The sequence below is a fragment of the Rhopilema esculentum genome, chromosome 6, assembly GCF_057945365.1.
Source record: "Rhopilema esculentum isolate cy_ngs chromosome 6, ASM5794536v1, whole genome shotgun sequence".
NCBI lineage: Eukaryota > Metazoa > Cnidaria > Scyphozoa > Rhizostomeae > Rhizostomatidae > Rhopilema > Rhopilema esculentum.
The window spans coordinates 7,507,218-7,527,174 of NC_142820.1; the positions used below are offsets into that span (position 1 = coordinate 7,507,218).

General features: G+C 36.6%; 2 protein-coding genes across 2 annotated transcripts; one reads left to right on the forward strand and one right to left on the reverse strand.

Moving 5' to 3' along the window:
• Positions 1–539: 539 nt before the first annotated feature.
• LOC135686341 (protein tyrosine phosphatase domain-containing protein 1) lies at positions 540–14,924 on the reverse strand. Its single transcript, XM_065202548.2, has 14 exons — positions 13,733–14,924; positions 11,365–11,445; positions 10,391–10,506; positions 9,877–9,898; positions 7,480–7,558; positions 7,043–7,132; positions 6,178–6,203; positions 5,736–5,825; positions 5,180–5,279; positions 3,728–4,567; positions 3,302–3,403; positions 2,417–2,500; positions 1,634–1,678; positions 540–788 (listed from the first exon to the last, which is right to left on the reverse strand). Exons 1-14 carry the CDS (start codon positions 13,972–13,974, stop codon positions 576–578), a joined length of 2,130 nt encoding a protein of 709 aa, XP_065058620.2. The 5' UTR covers positions 13,975–14,924; the 3' UTR covers positions 540–575.
• A 2,565-nt stretch (positions 14,925–17,489) lies between these two features.
• LOC135686342 (trehalase) lies at positions 17,490–19,880 on the forward strand. Its single transcript, XM_065202550.2, has one exon. The coding sequence runs from the start codon at positions 17,578–17,580 to the stop codon at positions 19,372–19,374; it is 1,797 nt and encodes a 598-aa protein (XP_065058622.2). The 5' UTR covers positions 17,490–17,577; the 3' UTR covers positions 19,375–19,880.
• Positions 19,881–19,957: the final 77 nt, after the last annotated feature.

Consider the following 19,957-nt stretch of genomic DNA (forward strand, 5'->3'; position numbering starts at 1 on the left):
CTAGATGTTTCATCCAGTGATTTTTCTATCAAAAATGACGAAAAAATAAGGCAAAGCCTGGGGAAAAAAAGCAATAGCTTCGCTGCTTTTAAATAATTATTTGGTTGGGATTTTTTGCAACTTTCTACAAACTAAAGAGCTAGATTAATCCTTTCAATTCGTCTTTGCAATCCTCCAGAACCAAATTGGGAATAGAATAGACTGACGTTCTTTGAGCTAGTCTCAATATAGGTTCTTAGAATCACAGTTAACCACAACCCAGAAAACAGAGCTTTTGTAAAATGTTAAACACCGCGCTGTAGTCTCCTTGCGGATAAAAGATAAAGCCCCAGCAAAAGTGCTCCTAACCCAATTGTATTGAAGGTGTTTAAAAGGAACCAGTTTATTCAAAATACCTCTGTAAGTCGTGGATTATAATTCATTGAAAATACCTCTGTTAGTCATGGATATTTTTACTTTAAACGATGGGTTAATCATTATATCTCCTACCTATTCAATAAAATGCCTCTCTGAGAGTTTAGTCGTACATTTTGTTTCTACAAGGAACAGTATATCACACATCAAAGTAAACAATGTTAGACATCAAAAACTTTTGTGGTACAAAGTCTGTCTAAAAAACTGAAAAAATCAAAACTACCAGCATTAGTCTGCAAATTATCACCGCTTGTATCTCTGATTAAAGCAGCTCTCTCTGATCGAGATTTCTTTGGCATTGTAGTCATTCTGGTGAACACCGTAGATATTTTTTGCAATGCTTTGTCCTTGAGTTCATCGGAACAGCTTGCCAACTGCAAAATAAAATAATTTGCACTTTCCAAAGTACCAGAAAGTATTATTCCGAAAAAGAAATTTCGAGATAGTTGCTCAATAGAGAAATAGGGTGTATTCAAAGAGATGTCAATGAAATTGCTTGATGCCTTGAAAACATTGAAATGCTTTTTCAACAAAAATGTGACAAAACTATACCAAAATGTAATACTAAATCAAAGTACTAGAAGACCTACCCATAGAGCAACAACGATGGAGCCTCTAATTTAATCCATGACTCTATCAGTTACTCCCATAAATAAGTTTCCTGCTATACCCAAGGTTCGAGAAACAAAACCAAGCATAGCAAGTTTCAAGCTTCAATTTGTCATTATTCAACAAATAAATAGCAAAAAAGCTAATCAATACAATTTGTAACTCACACTAGCTGAAAAATATAATATATCGTAATATTTGATTGTCAGAATATTAGATTACGAGAGCATGTTGGAATGCTTTGAAACAATAATACCTTCCTTTTTAACAAGAGCACGTATCATATACCGGGAGAGTGCACTGAGTGCATGTCAGCATAAAGGTTTTTTGTAATGCGACTTTTCCCTATTTCGATGTTGTGACACTTGAAAATTCCATGCTTTGAAAAAAGCCGTTGACATATGCATATGCAACTGGCACCAGAAGTTTTTAAAGTATACAGCAAGCAACATTATGGGCAGTATTATATGCTAAGAGATCCCAGCTGGAATAACATTAAGGAATGGGGGATTGATGAATTTGCTATTAATTTTCGCACAATGACGTAACAGTTTAAAAAGGCTTCCTCGAAAATTCAAAAGAAAAATAGAAGTGAGAGAAATAACCATACCTTTAAGAATGTCAACATCACAACTTGTAGTGTCTTCCGTTTATCCTTGAAAAAAAACTCTTGGATAAGCACTTGTTTCTTCTAAAGTGCAAAGAAGGTAACGGATTTGTGTTTTGGAAAGCTCTAAAACACAATTTTGTTGATTGTGTTTTCCGAGCACATTACAGCTGATCAATATAAACCGCAGCTTTTCAATACGTCACAAATAAAATCTTTATCCTAATTACCCTCCTGTACAATTACTAGAAGCTTTTTATCTAACTGCCTTCTTGTGGACTGTCAATTACACTTTTTCCAAATTCGCCATATTTTAGAAAATAGGACTTTTGAGTGGACTTTTTTGCTTTCCCGTCTATAAACAAGAGACCTGTTTTGCTTTAGGCCAGAGCTCCATAGCCATATGTTCAAGCTTCCATTGTCAATGCATTTATCATTGCATTGTCTCTTTAAAGTTTTCAATGTGCATAGTCTCTACTTCTTTTAAGTATATACAAATATCTTTATTCAAAGGTTGTAAAGAAAGCGATTGGATCTCAGGATTACAGGCAAACGTTCAATTTTATGCTAATCTTAGATTCAATCTTTTCACTAAAAATTATAGATTTGGAAGATTGATCCAATATCCCCTCAACAAGCCACATTGTTGCTTTTAAGTAATACATTAAATTTGAGGTTTCTTACTTACTAGGTGACGCAGCAAAAGGTGAGTCACTTCATACATATTTGTAAGTTTTGCATTGTTAGCAAAAAATTGGTAACAGGCAAAAACAAAGTACAACTCACCCTGTCTAGTGACTCGAAGCCCTTCAAGGAATCGTCTTCACATTGTGCGATTATTTCTAAATCTTTGTCAACTATTACAGGAGGCTGCAAAGAAACGTAACTCTATGAAAGCTGCTAGAAATTTTGTGAAATCTTATATATACTATACATTATATAACATGTTACATATTATAAACCAATATATATATTTTGATATTATTTTCAAGACCTTGCGTATCTGTACCGGTCTGACTTGTTTAATTAACGAACTTATATTTTCAAATAAAGTTCAAAAATCATGAAAATATTTGACATGTAGTATATAAAACAAGTTAATACTATACTTTAATACATTAGCAAACAAACAAGCAAGGTTTATAAAGTCCGAGTCTTAATATAAATTAAAAAGCTAGCAAAAGATCCCGATTAATAAATGATCACATTGTTTGCAATGCAGTAATTCTGCTTTAGCAACAAATGCTTCGCTTCCTTAAAGTAATGCAAAAAGCAGCCAGCTGGATTCCAACAAGGTAATACTTAGATTAAACGTTTTCTTAAATCAACAGTTGCTTATCTCTTTTTCCAATCTCTCTACTACTTTGTAGCTAATAATCCTCCTTCATTTTTAGTTACTTTCTCTCAATAGCATTCTTTTTCAGTGTACATTCTTTATTTTGTTTAGAAACGTTTTCAATTTGGCCTTACTACATCACAAACATTGATAGACATCGACAGAGACACAACCACCCCCCCCCCCCAAAAAAACCCTGGCTTGGAATGTCAAGAGCACTTTTATCCCATTTGCAACTTAAAACGCCCGATCATGATAACTAAATACAGCCAAATCCTTCTTTAACAATTTGAAATTCCTGCCTATGTACACCCGAGCAAATAAAATCCGTTTACCTCTAAATGCTCAAACCAGTGCCACAGCAAGCAGGATAAAAGAAAAGGATTCTCTTCTTTTGATAACTGATCCCACGTGCACTCCGATTCATTCAGGTCGTTCTAAAAAGGGGTGAACAAAAACGTTAATGCTTGATACCCCTCTGAGAATTTGTGTATTTCATGATCACCATGAAAAAATGACACTGGAAATCTATCGCTTAATCTTTCCTTTAAAATAAAATTAATATCAAAAGATATACTGGTAAATTTAGAAAAGCCAGCCGCAGCTGTAACAGTTTTGTATAAAAACAACGACTTTCAATGAAGATAGCCTCTCTAAAACGATTTTGATTAATCTCCTACTGAATGATAAAGCTTTAAAGATTTCTAACAAAATAATAGAAATAACTTCAAGTCACCAGTAAAACATAAAGCTGGACGTACCTTATACTTTTCAAGCTTTGACATAATTCTGCCTAAATTAACTTTTGGCACCAGGCTCGCAGCCACATTTGTTAAAACGCTGCTATCCAACTCAATAGAAGTTTGGGCTTTAAAACCCTTTTCTTCAGTTACAGCTTCAGATGAATTGGATTGATCCTGTGTTGCTGGTTGGGACCCTCTCCTTTTTACTTCAGCCTCTACTTCTTGTCCATTGATTGTCTCATGTGACATAAAAACAGATGAATCTCTGGGATTCTCGGACTTGCCGCTGATTACAGATGATTCTTTATCTATCTTTATTGATATAGTTTCGTCACTATCAGAAGCTCTAGCATTCTCGCAACTGACGTAGACTTCCTCGTTATTAAATAATTTTAAAGATTCCCCTCTATTTCTCGAACTACCCCTGTGCGTATCAATGTTAAATCTAGCTGCTTTATTCGAGCCTAGCAATACAGATTCGGAAACTGAGTGATGAATTGCTTGCTCTGGTTCTAGTTCGTCCATCCCACAAAGTTCTTCCGGACCATCTCCAAAAGAATCATAGTAGACATTGTCTTTTAATTCCCCAGGAAATAAACCATCTGTTACGTCATCATCAATGTTTTTCTTGTCAAAAATATGTCCTACGTCAAAATCACTGTCAGATTTATTCTTATGTTCCTTAGACGAAGCGTCGAGCTTTCCTGACGATGCATCTCCTTCTGATGACAGCAAGTCACTTGATTCATCGGAAAGACTTAGCGATGTAAAAGCACGTCTCCTTAATACAGTTACGCTCCTTAACTGAAAATCGATTCCTGCGAGTTCAAGAAGGCGTTGGCATATCACGAACACGACCTGGAAAAATCAGGAAAAGTACTTGGTAGTAACAATTTGAAATCAATAAAGGCAACAAAAGATAAATTAGCGATAGTGTAGTCTTTTCCAAGGAAGTGGAAACTATTTTTAAAGAATAAAAACAAAAAACTGAAAGTTCGACTTGTCAAGGTGATACAACATCATTTGATTGTTCAAGGATATGTTATACAAACGCAACGCAAAACATGTAGGATGGAGGGGCACTCCAATTAAGGCCTGAAAGGCGGGTTCAGTCAGTTTGAGGGTCTTACTAAATGGCTACCAAATGGCCCTATTTAGATAATAACACTACCAATTGGGGTACTTTAATCAGATGCCTCTTTTTAGAGGATACTTCATTTATCTTTCCCAAAGCAACCGCAGTGTCAATGGCGAAAGAACTTTTCAAAGAAGGACAAAGGAATGGATGACATATGGCATATTTTTGGTCCTTATACTGCCGTTTTGAGGCTACTGTCAAAAAATACTGCCATTCGAAGTAAATTTTAAACATTTAGCTTTGAACCTTTAAGATCCTATTCTCACCGGGGGCACTCCTCACCGGGGGCACTCCCATTAAGATCCTATTCTCACCGGAAAACGCATACTCACTTTTGGAACATATCTAAGATCTCTCTCTTCCTCTCCATGGAGAATATGAGCTTGTCGCTTTAGAAATTGCATAAGAGAAAACGGTTTATGTTTTGTAGACCTTGAAAGAAAAAGAATATTAACTTATTATAAATGTTTCATTGCAAAAATCAGCAATGAAATGATTAAAATACGGCCGTAAAGCCAGAAGACAAACAGCCAAAGTAAATAGCTCTTGTTTTCATAACAAGAACAACCTAAAACATTTCTGCTCCAAGAAAAACCTAAAACAACTTTTGAGTCACGGGCTAGACAAAACAAACAAATTTATTGAACAAAACAAAGCCTTGTTTGATTTAAAGAAAACATTGTATTTGGGTAGCAATGCTATCGTTACGTATTTTCAATAGAAAATAAAATCAAATAGCGTGTGAAATAAGTCGTGTGGGCACTGAATATCGGAGGGGGGGGGGCTGTTAATGAAATAAAATAATTATTTTGCCGTTTGATGCTTGAGTGGACTCCATCTAGGCCAGGAGGAGGTGGAAATACAGATTCAAGAAGAAGATGAACCTACGAGTTAGCAAATATTATCCACATTGGCTTTAAATATGTCTCGAAATCCCTGACACAGGCAATTTGTCCTCGTGTCTGTATGGCTTTGGGCCTAGAAAAAAAGAAAATGTTGCGATAAATCAACGTGCGTAAAGGTATTAAAGCTCTGAATAAAGGTCCTTAAACTCTTTGTCCTGAATTTTACTCAATGATGAAGACATACTAGTGGTACGCAGCCTGAAATGCTGGAATTCAGTCAAGTACCCTTTGTAAAGGATTTTCAAGTCCCTAGCCTCTTGTCTGCTTGAAAAAAGATGTATTCTTTTGATGTAGAATATTATGATCAACAATATATAAAAGGTATCTCCTTTAATAGAAATAATTTATGATAAATAATGACAAGAAACGAAGAATTGAATATTACTAAAATTTTGTTTAAAGAAACGCTCACTGAACTTAATTACCTTTTCGCCCGAACAGTATTTATGGCCTGCAAAAAAGTAAGGGAAAGGAAATTGGGAAAATATATGCACGAAGAAGAAAGACCGTTAGAAGTGAGCAGTATTCTAGCTTCAAATCAATTATTTGGGGAAATTGGGTAATTTCAACGTATTCTAACATATTACATATTTATACAAATAAGGGTGTACAGCTCTCCCTTTACGGCATCGAGCACTTTATGACAGATCAGTAAACTGCAACTTTCTTTATTTGCAAAAATAACAGTCACATTCTAAGACAAGCGAGAAAAACTCCCCATTTTGAAAATACATAATGTTGATGGATAACGGCTATTACTGAGAGAAAATGTTGAAAATCGTGAACATGCTACAGATCAAATAAATCGAGAAAAAATAATCTTTAATAATCGGACGTTTTGGCTTACTGCCATGTAGCTAAGTAATTTTTCTGACCATCTTATCAGTTATAACCTAGGTTCAAGATTTATAAAAATGAGACTACAATCTTGGACAAAAATGATTAGACCAACAGATATTCGTCTATCACCTTCCCACGGTGGCGCACACTTGGCCAAATACTGGGAAGGGGTGGTGACAAGCCTACAGTTTTGTTAAGATGACGTCACATTTGTCCATTGTTTTAGAACAAAATAATATTGTCTTCCAAAGTATTGGGGCGCCCCCCAGGTGTCCGCCAATGCCTCCCCCTCCCCCATATCAATGTTGAGATCAATGTGAGGCAGCAAGAAAAGAACATGATGATCATCTGGCTCTCATTCAACATTGAAGTAAGGGGGAAAGGGGAAGTCACCGTTTGTTGGATTGACTCATTATATTTTGTCCATGATTGAAGCAATTGTAAAATTACCGAGTCGGCTTTCATTCTCTGAGAATAAACAAAATAGCAAGCGATGAGCACACCGGTGCGGCCTAGTCCAGCATGACAGTGAATGGCAACCTAGAGGAAAAGAAGTGTCTAGAGAATACAATTTGGCACAAATTAATGAAAAACCTATTACGCAACATTGACAAAAAAACACATTACAAAGCTAAAGCAAAATGAGAAATGTTTTTTTCAGAAAATCAAATATATAATTAACAACCTAAAATTCCTAACTATGTGCAAGCAATTCATATCCAAAAATATTGTTTATTAAATATTTATGCTTTTAGCTTTCGTATAATTCAACATAGATTTCATTTAATGAGCGAAAATAGCAATTTGAAAAGCTGAAAAACAAGATTTCATCCTTGCTTCATTTGCAAAACTTTCTCAAAAGATCACAGAGTGCGTAAGGCACTTACTTTTCCATCTGCAAGAGCAAAGTCCATTACTTTCACCATGTCAACTATCGACTGCAAAGCGCGCACACCATAGTCATCCCTGTACACCAATGGAAATATATTTCAAACTTTGCTAACAAACCAGCAAAACTGGAGAAAAGTCATTTTAGAACGATTGTTGAAGGAGGGGAACAAGTTGCAACGAAAAGTAATGAAAGAAGGGCGGTAACAGACAGAAGAGTAGCATTCCTTTATCTTGTCTTGATTTAAACTTCTATTCGACACCAATTCAAAAACCATTCATAACCGAAAGGCTGAGTCTGTTTTGCCTACCACCTATCTCTCTTTTTCAACCATTACTTGGCTTCAAGGTTAATGCTTCTAACAAGCACGGGAAGTTCTTCTTTCCGGATATATAGAGTACCGAAGATTTATTATAGCTTTGAGTGAATGAAGTGGCAATATATTTGTGCTAGCATACTAGACTTCAAAACATATGGTCAATTCTTTATTTGAGATTCAGATTAGCTCTGTGAAAGATCTTGTTATTATCTTGTTTTTAAGAAGCTCGATGAAGTGGCATTTTTACTTCATTTGTGCTAGCATACCAAGTTTTCAGACAAACCGCCACTTCTTTCTTTGTTCATATAATTAAACCTATTTTGAACACACGACAGTCTCCTTGCTCATTAGCAAAAAGTAATTTACCGTTTCATGACATTTAAACATACTGTATTAGGCTTTATATCATATTGATAAGTATCTTTTTTTCTTTATTGACCAATGTTTCAATGTAACAGAAAAGTACTCATATTGATTAGAAGAGCCTAACTTCGGGGATATCAAAAATATATTTCGATAAAGAAAATTCTATAATATAAAGTGGTAATTTCCAAAACCAAGGCCTTGAGTATCGAGAGGGCTCATAGACGGCAAACTGTGTTGTCATCGATTGTGGTTGATGCTGATAAAAAATTCAGGACTCAGAGCAACAGAAAATGCTAATTATCTAAGGATGAGAAAAGCTTGACGACTAAAACCATTTTTGCAGTTGTGTGGTTTTTCTCAGAATGAGGAGTGAGCAATTTTCTTCAGCGTAACAGGTGCCAAGACATATGGTTTCTGGCTGAGATTCCTCCACAGCGGTGTAGCAATGCAGCTAGAGGGGTTTAGGATTTTAACACTGGTAAATTGCTAGATCATTGACCCTGCGTAATTTCTTTCGTGGGTTTTGTGTCAAACCCATTGATCTCAATGGTAGGCATCCTGTACAATATCGACTGATCGCTTACTAACAGTGTCGAGAACTGGCCAATCAAAACGCTTAAAACTGCACCAGGCTTAGGAATACCCTGTTTCAATGCACCACAGTTTCTGAAATCCTCTATCACAGATAAAACAACAGCCTTTTCCACGCCCAGTCAACACAGGAGCGTCTATCATATAATCAGTTTACGATTACAGATATTTAAAAAGTATTTTGAACAATTCATGTTTGGAGATGAGTATAAACAGGACGAGCAAAGGCTTCGAGCATTTGAGATGAAGACATTCAGAAGAATGTTGGGAGTATCATGGAAAGAAAAAAAGACAAAAGAGTGAACAAAAGATAAGATCTGTGAAATTTGCGGATATGAGCCAGAAGGAGTGGCGAAGGTAGTGAAGGAGAGGAAGTTTAAGTACTTTGGTCATTATTGGGGAGGCGGGAAAGCTAGAGGAGTGATAGAAAGAGGAACGAAAGAAAGGAGAGTAAGGGGGACCACAGGGAAACTGGATTGGCAATCCTAGAAACTATACTGGAGGAAGTTATAATCTGACAAGCACGGCTGAAGATCGGGAAGGCTGAGAAGCTATGATGATGATGATAGCCATTGTTTTGAAGGATATGAGCAAAATTTACTTAATGATAAGTTCAACCCTTAACACTAAATGCGCTCCCAAACAAAATGCTATAAAATTAAAATGTCCATTGTTAAAACACGAAACGTTACTGCCAAAAACTGCATATAAAACGTCATATTTGTATCGGGAAAAAAAGTAAAGCAGCATCAGTTATTGGTCAAGTTTGGTGATGCCTGTTGTCATACTGTGGCACGGTGGAGCTAGAGAAGGTTAGTCGAGACTGCTACAGTAGTGCATGGATTTCAAACGAAACTGGGTTGTTTAAAAAAATTACGCTGGATCATTATTGAATAAAGCTGTTCAAATTTGTGTCTCGTAAGCAGTAACAAATATCTGTTCAACTCCATTTTCAAGAAGGTGACATATCACTGGGCATTGCTGGCGTTAAAATTACGAAGAGTGGAAGTTATGTTACACATGCAATTAAATGTAAAAAGTGTTGAAGAAAGGCTTTGTAAGTGTGTATCTCGACTAGACAGTAACAGGTTTAGAAGGATTAAAGAATAAGTTACTTACCAACAAAAGTTGTAGAAAAACACTGAAAAAGAAATTAAAGCAAATGTCTCAATTGATTCAAACATAAGTTTCTGCTTATACTATCACTGCATTGTGAAAAGAGTCGTGATTTACCAAAAAGCCGGAAATATTATAAAACGATCAATATAGCATATCTAGACTGGGATGATTTAAAAAGAAACAAGCCACGCAAAGTTATCTGCAATTTAAGACATTGTAAATACTTAAAAAAATGGCTATTGGTAAAGGTAAACTGAAAATGGAGTCAAGGCATTGTTTTCATCAGTTAGTTGGCACTTGGAATATGGTTAATTTTTGTTTATCAATTTCAATTATGACGTTAAGCATGCAGATTTAAGAGAGAGATTACGCTAAGACTGTCGCTTTCCAAACATTTTTAGTACAGGCTCAGGTGTGTTTTCATAGAAATAATATTCACACTGGTGCAATAATGAAACAAGATATCAAATTATTTTGTTCTTATATGATTCAAATTTCATTAACTTCATTATACCATCTTCATCCATGAACTCCTGTGGAACATAGGAGAAACCACCTGGCTCCAGCCCAAAGCCGCAACTTGCATGCTCTCCAGGATGTTGTAGGTTGATGATCGCTGAAATATTGTTTCTGAAATCGATAAAAACTATTTAAAAAAGACGTATTACATGTTTCAACGAACGAAATGGAAGGGTAGAGACCTCAGACACATGTGTTACAAGCCCGGCAAGCATTTTTTCTTCATGGGGGATAGGGATAAATATGGTAGGGTAAGCAAAATTCGTCTTGAACTATCACAGACTGGGGAGCTAATACAGAAAATCAATGCACTTCTCTATTTAAATAAATTTACAGTTCCACCTCAATTTAAAAGGTTTTTCTAAACAGGAACTCTTTTAAGCTAGACAATGTAACCACAGGGATGCTTTGATGAGATAATTTTAAAGTGATATATTCTTGGTTGCGCTATATCTTCACAGGTTTTGAAAACCACAGCTGCTTGTTGTTTTCCATACCACCTCGGCTGCAAGTAATCTGCTTAGGAACCACCAAAACACAAATTCTAGACCTGCTATAAGACATTTTCGCAATTTGGCAAAAATCAACAGCTATACAAGATTTTGGCTAAGGCATAGTTTATTTAAAATAATAATGACATGGTACCTAGGTAATCAATTTGAATTATTGTAGTCATAAGGAATAAAACATGTTTTAGAATTTTGGTCTTAAGAATGGTTACCATGTGTAAATTAGTGATGCAAATATATTTTCCTTTTATTGATACTGTTGAACAATCCCACAAACATTTCTAGATAAATTGGCATAAGGTTACTGTTTAGCCTATTATGTTTTCATGAAAAAATCTTGACATTGTACAGCCTAGTTAAACCTGTCATTATTCTTTGCAATCAATCCGAATACTATCTAAAAGGCATTATCACTTGATTCCTTCAATTCATTGATTTCATGCAATGATGAGATACATACGATTTGAACTGCTTTAGGACATCAAATTCATTGATTGCATAAGTTGATGGCCTTGCCATTGCCAGAATTCTACCAGTAATCCTAAAAGGAAATTCGATCATGGTAGATCTACAATCCAACATTGAATAGATGGATTATACCTCGGAAGGTCTTCTCATACAAAATATAGTTTCTGAGGGTTGCCCATGAAATAGAATATTTATGAGAACAAGTAAGCTTCTTTTACCAAAGACTGTCTACAAGTGCCTAGATAGAAGTCAAATAACTGGCCAACTAGCTATGAAGACAACTAACTTACTAAGTGACCAATCAACTAACTTACTGGCTAGCTAATTTTCTGGCCAAAAAGCATTTAAGGTGCCTTTTCCCTCTTCAAAAAGTATGATTTGACATAATTGATTTTAGATCAAAGCATCACAAACAGAAGGTGATATTTTGGTAAAATGGTTCTATATTTTCTAAGTTTTTTAAAAAAACCACAGCTCTAACCCTGCAAAATTAATATAATTCACTCTATATGAGAGTTAGGGGTGTACCGGATCAGGATTTTCAGAATCCGGCCGGAACCGGATTTACCGGATTTCTCCGTGGAATATCCGGCCGGATTCTACCGGATAATCTGACCATTTATAGAATTTTCAGTAATAAAAAGTTTTGAGCCACTTTGCGAAAAAATGTATAGCGAGAAGATCAAAGAGACAGGGTTGCCAGATTGAATTTACAAACGAAGGCTAGACTGGTGAGCAATTTAAGCCAAAATGCTCATAAAAAGGCCAAATCAAAAACTCTCTTAAGAATCCATCGAGCAGGCACTGGTTATATTTCTACGCTTGTGCCTGTTAGATAATCTCTTAACTTTGATAAGAATCTTACTTTTTTCCAAAACCCTTTGCTAATATCAAGATAATATTTAGGTTAGGTGATAAAATTTGAAATTTGGTTAACACTTTGTAGTTAACTACTAATTATTCTATGAATCTAGTAATTACTTATTAATTTTAGACGTCTGCTGAAAAGGCCAACAAGGTCAAATTTAAGTAGTAAGCAAAAAACAATTTTTCCAGGCAATCTAAGTCTAAAAACCAAAAATGAAAAATTTGGCCTAAAAAGCCGATCAAATTTGTGAATTATATCATCCAGTCTTCCTGTTTCGTGATGACGAGCACTTTCATTTCAAATCTGTTTTCAAGGCGCTTGTTTTATCGTCGATATTGTTTAGTTCTGGAAAATCCATTTTTTAATCACTGTATGAAGGGAGTCTGACTTGGTTTTCCAAATTTTCTTAGTTTTGATCAAAGTTCTGGAAAATCCGGCAACTGGCCGGATTTCTGAAACAAATCCGGCCGGAACCGGATTTTCAAAAAATCAGCGATCCGGCGCCGGATTATTCGGTCTGCCGGATATCCGGTACATCCCTAATGAGAGTTTTAAGTAATTCAGTCTTACAGCAGTATACAAACTGTCCAGAAATTTTCTAAACATTTTCTGATCCAAATCTCATTGTATCAAAAATTGATATTATTTTGCTAACATAAAATTCCCTCTGAACACTTCTCAATTTATTTTTGGAAATTTGTTGGGAGCTACACACTATCCTTGCACAGCAAAAATCATTTGCAGCCTGAGAATAGACTAAGCTATAGCCTTTTGGCTTAAAAACAAAAAACGTAATTTCAAGCTAAAAATCTACCAACTTGTACCTAAGCCCAAAAAACTAGACAATATGGAAAAATTTCAGAAAATGTTTTACAAAAGCCAGTTTAATGGCAGGAAAACAATATACCTATTGGTCATGTGAACTACTCATTTCTAAATGCAGTCATTAATTTTTTTGCATCCAAGGTCCTAAATCCATACTTTATTGAAATAAAGCAGAAGATAGGAAAATAATCAGTTATGATGCTAAATCAAGTACATGCTTTGTACACATGCTTATTTATAGATGCATCCAGAATAGCTGCTGTCTTTTTCTATCCAAATATAATCACAATTGAGACTTGCTATTGTTGCTTTTAAGGACAGCTGGTTATGTTGTGCATCTTTTATTACTTAGAAGAACCATGGACCCAGAATTAGGAAAATCTATAGCTCTCTGCAATTCCATACCTAAGCCCTATCCTTATGTAAACTGTGTATGAGTATGAGTTGAGTAATATTTATGCCAATTAACCTTTTCTTGATTTTTACCTTCGCGGTTTACGAAGCAGTCTTATTCAAGCTAGAGGAGGCACAAATATATCAATTTTGATACCTAGTTTTCTCATAATCACAACAAAAATGTCAGCGGGCAGAGTGCAAAGTATTCCCCGGCGCATACCCAAACTTTGCAGAACCATTTTACTCTAAATAAAACGAAGTAGCGCATTACCATGATGAATACAAGCCCCTTATTGCCATTTCTTCATCTTTCCATTTTGTTGGGTTGTCATACTTGCATTGTTTCCCACCGCAAAACATTGAGCATTGGAAAGCGGTGGGTGTTATATGCCGAATTCTTTCTCCGACTTTTGAGTACTTCGGATCTACTTGAATGTCCTTCCATTCTTGATCTCTGTTTTTACCGATCCACTTGACCTCCCCTTTTTTATCAGCCATGTTCATTATCAACATCGACAACCATACCAGTGCAAATTCCCATAGCTACGCTGAATGGTTGCCCTGAACCTACTAAATTATGAATAGGCCTAAACCAAAGTCGTGAAAACAAACTGCCCACTGAAGCCTCGATCATGTCAAGCCTCGTTTTTGGTCAGAGCTTGAATGTATGTTACCATGGAAACTTTACTTTGTTACGAAATAAATAAATTCGTAACATTAAATTTGGTTTCGACATTTCTTATTACTGCAAACGATTGCCGTTAAATTATGTTTCTGTTTAGTTCGTATGCAATGTTATATTGTAATAAATGAAAGCAACAGTAAAAGATTTCGGTGCGTGTTGGTCAAGGATGAAGCAAGAATTATAAAAGTGAGGGCACCCGGTAAAAGGGACAGCCTAACAAAGATTCTTTAGGGTTAAAAACCTGTCTAAGGTGCACTCATACCGGAAGGCTGCTACCGGAAGCCTGGCCACTATGATAAAGATATCATTTTCTAGCTTACACACTGTCTTTTATAAGAATACCTAATTTTTTTAAGCCTCCATATTCTTAATTTTTTAAAGATTTTGAGCCTACAGAAAAATTCATTACCCTCTAACATCAAATTTTTACCCGTCCACTGCCCGTTTTTTGCTATTGAAACACTTTTGAGAAAACATTTCTAAATTCTCAAAGCGGTTGTGTGGCTGCATCTAACTTGCTCAATAATTTTTCGAAAATTGAAATCCTCTTCGCAACCTAAGGTCCTTATAGCGACTCGCCTCTCTTTTGCCATTTTTTCTCCTTTATGCACCTTAAGCCTTGGCCAAACTGGGCAACATTGTCGGGCAACATTCACAAATTTCTAATGTTGCTCAAATGTTGTCCAGTTTGGCCACCGTGTTGGCCGACAAATTCATCAAGAAATTTGTTGCTCGAATGTTTGAACATGCTCAAACATTTTTCGGCAACATTTGTTGCTCAGCTCTATGTTGCCCAGTTTGGCCACATTGTTGGGCAACAATTCACCTTTGATGTAGTATTGCAAAACAGTATGCTATACTTGATTCAAATAAAATGGCCTGTCAAAATTTAAGCTTTCAAGTTGATTGTACCGAATGGGAAGAAAACCATGGAGTGGAAGAATAGTTCAGGAAGAATAAAAAGTCTCGTCTGAAACAAGTCCAAATGCAAGCTCTTTGAAAAAACAAATCAGCCAAATGCTACCAGCGTGCTCGACCATAGAATGCTAAGCAACAAAGGTGTTGTGATGTCAAAACAGCTTCCAGTAGCTGCAGCTTGCTTTCTATCTACCATATTATCCAAATTTTTGCTCAAATCAAATATGGCACGGAAAACCACATATCAGATCATATTTGGCACGCTGTTTTGACAACATCATCGAAAGATGCTGCACGACAATGTTGCTCAGTTTGGCCACCATGTTTCGGCGACAAAAAATTAACAAAAGTTTGGCCAAGGCTTTAGAACGAACTCGATTTTGCAACGGAAATATTTTCAGATTTGGGCGGTCTTTCTCCAAATTATCTAGGCCTACGTATCCCCAAAATAGAATTAAAAGTTAAAAGAAGGCTTCCACTTTTGAAGCATAACCATGAAAACATAGAATTCTTACGATTTTCCTGTTTATAACAGCAAAATATGCAGGAGGGTTGCATGGCCTAGTAATGGCCAAGTCACACAATTTTTTTAGAGATGTGCAAACAAATTCAACTTTTTTATTTCACGTTTGCATAAGAGAGAAATTTATTAAAAAAATTACAAGATCAAACTTAAAGTTTCAAATAAAGTTTATTACATCAGCGTAAACGCTACAATTTTATTGAATTACTGCAATTACAAAAGCTGAGTAGCAATTTTTGCTTTGAGAGAGCATTTTCTTCTTAAAAAGCCGGACAATTTGTAATTCTTATTTTATTATAGCCATGTTTTTGCTTATGTTCCAAGATTTAGTTTCATTTCACATGACAACAGAATTTCTGGAAAAGATTTAAACATATTACTTTGCAGTTCCTTCAGAAATGACCTTTCGTCCCTCGGCGTCGTAAACTTCTTCGGTCTGCCAACCCTTGATAAATTGTTTACTCTTCTTGTACGGAGAAAATTTTTACAAACCAAAAAGCTGCACTCATTTAGCAGCCGACAATTGATGCATTATTGCGAAATCCATGCGCGATATTTTAGCAGAAAGCAATTTGAAAGCGCTTCTCTTCACTCAGTTATTGATTTTCAAGAACTCCCATGTTTACGTCTCAAGGTCTATAGAAATTTTATGGCCGATATTTTTCTAATTGTCTAGCGTACATTTAAGGCTTCGAAATATCAACAATGTCTTGTGAAAATTTCATGGAAATAGCTGTCATACTTTTTTACCGAGAAAGATTTTAAAAAGTCTTTCCAAATTTGCTGCATCAAATGTCGTCGAAATTTCGAAGTTTGTCCCAATACTTTTTGAACAAATAATATTTCTCTGTACAAAAAAACTCTTCTGCATAATCTATACATTTCAAAATATGTTTTCTATGGCATCAGTAAGATTTTCAAGAATTTACCGTCAAAACTTGCTTTAAAGTACGCCTATTTCAACCAATTCATGCATTCAAATGTTTGGTATGGTAGAAAAGTTGTCAAAATGTGCCGCCATTTTGAACAAGGTGGTGCAATACTTTTGTGAGGGGAGTGTATACTCTTAAATTAGTACTAAGCACCACAAGACGTAACAATGACTCTAAGAGCGGATAGGTGTATTTCAAAACATAAAGCTTGAAAATCGCATTTGATTTGCTTTCCAAAAAGACTCAAATAAACAAAAAGTTTAATTCTTGGTGAGACTTGAGCCTTGTATTATTCTTAAATTATTTTTAAATTTCAGCGATTTTGAGGCTTACTTAATATTCTTATAGATTTAGGGTCTGTTAACATGGGGGCGAGTTTCCCGGCTAGCTGAGTTGCCCGGCAAGGGGGGTTGATTAACTGCCAGTGTTTCCATGAAGCGGGAAACTCGGCCAGGCGGGATGAAATTTCTGCAAAAAATGAAGTACATAATGCAATGTATGCTTTTGGTGCCATGCAAGGGCAGAAATGGAAATTTTCGCATCAGGATGGTTTCAACAAAAAGTTCCAAGAATTTGAAAATGATTTCGGTGATAAACCGTTTTTGCCTGCTGTTATTTCATCTGCAAGGAAATTGTACTCTTTTTGGCTTACGGGAAAACAAGGGATGATAATTGGTTAAAAAGCCTTTTGCTGAAAAAACAGGATCATCAGGAGACTCAAGATATAAAAAACGCTAGATTGTTAGTGAAAAGACGCTGCACATGGTACCACGCGTGCGTGTCAAATTATTTTATCCCGTTCAGGCGGGAAACTCGGCAATTTGCGTTTACATGAGTTGGCTTGGAAACTCAGCTGAGCGAGATCCCGCCTCTGTCTGCGGATATCCCGGCTGGCCGAGTTTCCTGGCTGTACATGTAAGCGCTGAAGTGAGAAACTGTTGATTTCCTAATACATGCCGGGAAACTTAGTTAGCCGAGAAAATCGCCTTGAACCCCTGTGTAAACCGTACGAGCGAGAATTTGAAATGGGATGCTGAGTGACTGAGAGTGAAGCAAAGATGTGGCACAGCTCTGTTCTACTCTGTTTACACGCAATATTGCGTATATCATTGGTCAACACTGCTGAGAATGAGCAATTCATCGATGCTTGCATTGATGAGGTTTACTGTAAAGGGGAAATACTGAAAGTAGTTCAAATGTCCAAAGCGTTTGGAGACGCGAAGACATTTGTTGACATGGCCATGCGGGACGATCGCAGCAAAATTGTAACTCCTTTGAAGGATGCAGTTAGCGGGCAAAAAAGTGCAGCTGATATTAAAAAGGCGGTCAAAAAATACTTTTATGAGGCTGGGACAGAACTGACCAGCATTCAGCCATCAGACTGGTCTGAAAATCCTCCATTCCTACTGAAAATCAAAGACCCAAGCTTACGAGGCTGGGCCAAAGACATCCACAATAGATGGAAGCTTTTGAATCGAAAAATGAAGAAGGAGGTGAAGACGAATCCTGAGAGGTATTCTTTGATTTATTCAGAGAATCCGTTTGTCGTTCCAGGAGGGAGATTCAGAGAGTTTTACTATTGGGACACTTATTGGGTAATAAATGGCCTACTATTAAGTGGTATGGCCGAGACAGTCAAGGGTATGCTCCAAAATTTTATAACTTTAGTGAAGGACCAAGGATTTGTACCAAATGGAGGACGCAAGTATTATTTGAACCGAAGTCAACCACCGTTTTTATCACTGATGGTTTATGAATATTGGAAGAAGACAAATGACACCAATTTTTTGACGGAATCCTTACCATATTTAGAGAAAGAGTATCAGTTCTGGATGACAAATCGTACGATAACGCTTGACAAAACGGATGGATTCAAAAATGCACATTCTGTGAACAGATTTTCTGCGCCAATGGGGTACCCCCGACCGGAATCGTACTGGAACGACGTGGAAACGATGGAGAAAGCCGGAATTCATAACGGAACTGAAAGAAAACAGCTGTACGCCCACATAGCGTCCGCAGCTGAGAGCGGTTGGGACTTCTCTTCGCGGTGGTTTTCATATTCAGGAAAACATGCAATGAAAATGATGTCGATAAAAACACGGGACATCATCCCGGTTGATTTGAATTCCATCTTATGTAAAGTTGAAAAATCCCTCAGTGACATGCATGCAGCGAATGGGAACAGCGCGAAAGCGAAGCAGTTCGCTACAGCTTACCAGGGTCGAGTAACAACAATGAATGAAGTATTTTGGGATGAAAGTAAAAAGCAATGGCTAGATTTTGATATTAAACTAAAGAAAAAGCGCAGTGCATTTTATGTTTCGAACATTTCTCCCATCTGGGCTGATTGCTATGGCAACAACGCTTCTCGTGCAAAAGAGGCCATTAGATCAATCAAAAGACAGGGTGTTCTTGATTACCCCGGTGGTGTGCCGACAACATTGAATGAGACAGGTGAGCAATGGGATTTTCCGAATGCCTGGCCTCCCCTGCAGGATATGATGGAAAATGCGCTTAGAAAAGCAGGCAACATAACTGGAAATGACCTTGCCTTTGACCTGGCAAGGAAGTGGATTGAAACGAACTACCTTAGCTGGAAACAGACAGGTCACATGTACGAGAAGTATGATGCGAATATACGGGGAAAGCCCGGCCACGGAGGGGAATATGGAGTGCAAGTTGGTTTTGGGTGGACGAACGGCGTCGTGCTTCAGTTTCTAGATCGTTATGGACAACGATTAAAGGCACCAAAGTACAAACCACCAGATAGCAGTGCACCATACCCCAGGGTAGCTATCGAAGCTTTGCTAACACTGCTCATTTTAACGCTGATGCTGACAAATTTTCATTAGATTCTAACAAACAACTGCTGGCAAAATCATTACCTTTTGATTTTTACTTGATTATCAAATTGAAGGTTTTTGGTTCACCGCCATTCACCAATCACAATAAGTTTGGGAACTTAATCGACATTACACTGTTTATTGTCAAATTGAATGTATTTATACAATTAATGAACTCTGAGATTTAGATTTGCAAAGTTAATAAAGATCTTGAATACATAAAGAAATTGCTCGTATGTTTTCGAAAACCTTTTAATGCTTCGGCTGCTTATATTGCTGCGCTTGGTGCTAATAAGCATCCTGGTGCGCTGCGCATCTTGATGCTGCTGCACAGTCTGGTGGTTCTGTGCATCCTAATGAGGTTGGCGCACCCTCAATGGTTGTAAATCGATTCTATGGTTGGAGTTTCTATTACTTGGTCATGTTTGCAAAGTGAGGACCATTTATGTTTTCTTTGGAATCACCTTTCCTTTCCCTAAATCGTGACTTTAGAAAAATTTGTGATGTTGTTCTACGGAAAATGAAAGTTGTGGCATATTAGATTATGTCTAATCGTTGGCATGCATGAAGATTGAAAACATTTGACAAAATG

Excerpts from the sequence above, each read along its gene's own strand:
- LOC135686341 (XM_065202548.2), bottom strand. The coding sequence starts at position 13,974 with ATGTTGATAATGAACATGGCTGATAAAAAAGGGGAGGTCAAGTGGATC. Across the intron at positions 1,679-2,416 it reads GCTTCGAGTCACTAGACAGG|GATAAACGGAAGACACTACA; the intron begins GTGAGTTGTACT and ends TTTTTTTTCAAG. Across the intron at positions 789-1,633 it reads TGATGTTGACATTCTTAAAG|TTGGCAAGCTGTTCCGATGA; the intron begins GTATGGTTATTT and ends TTTATTTTGCAG.
- LOC135686342 (XM_065202550.2), top strand. The coding sequence starts at position 17,578 with ATGTGGCACAGCTCTGTTCTACTCTGTTTACACGCAATATTGCGTATA.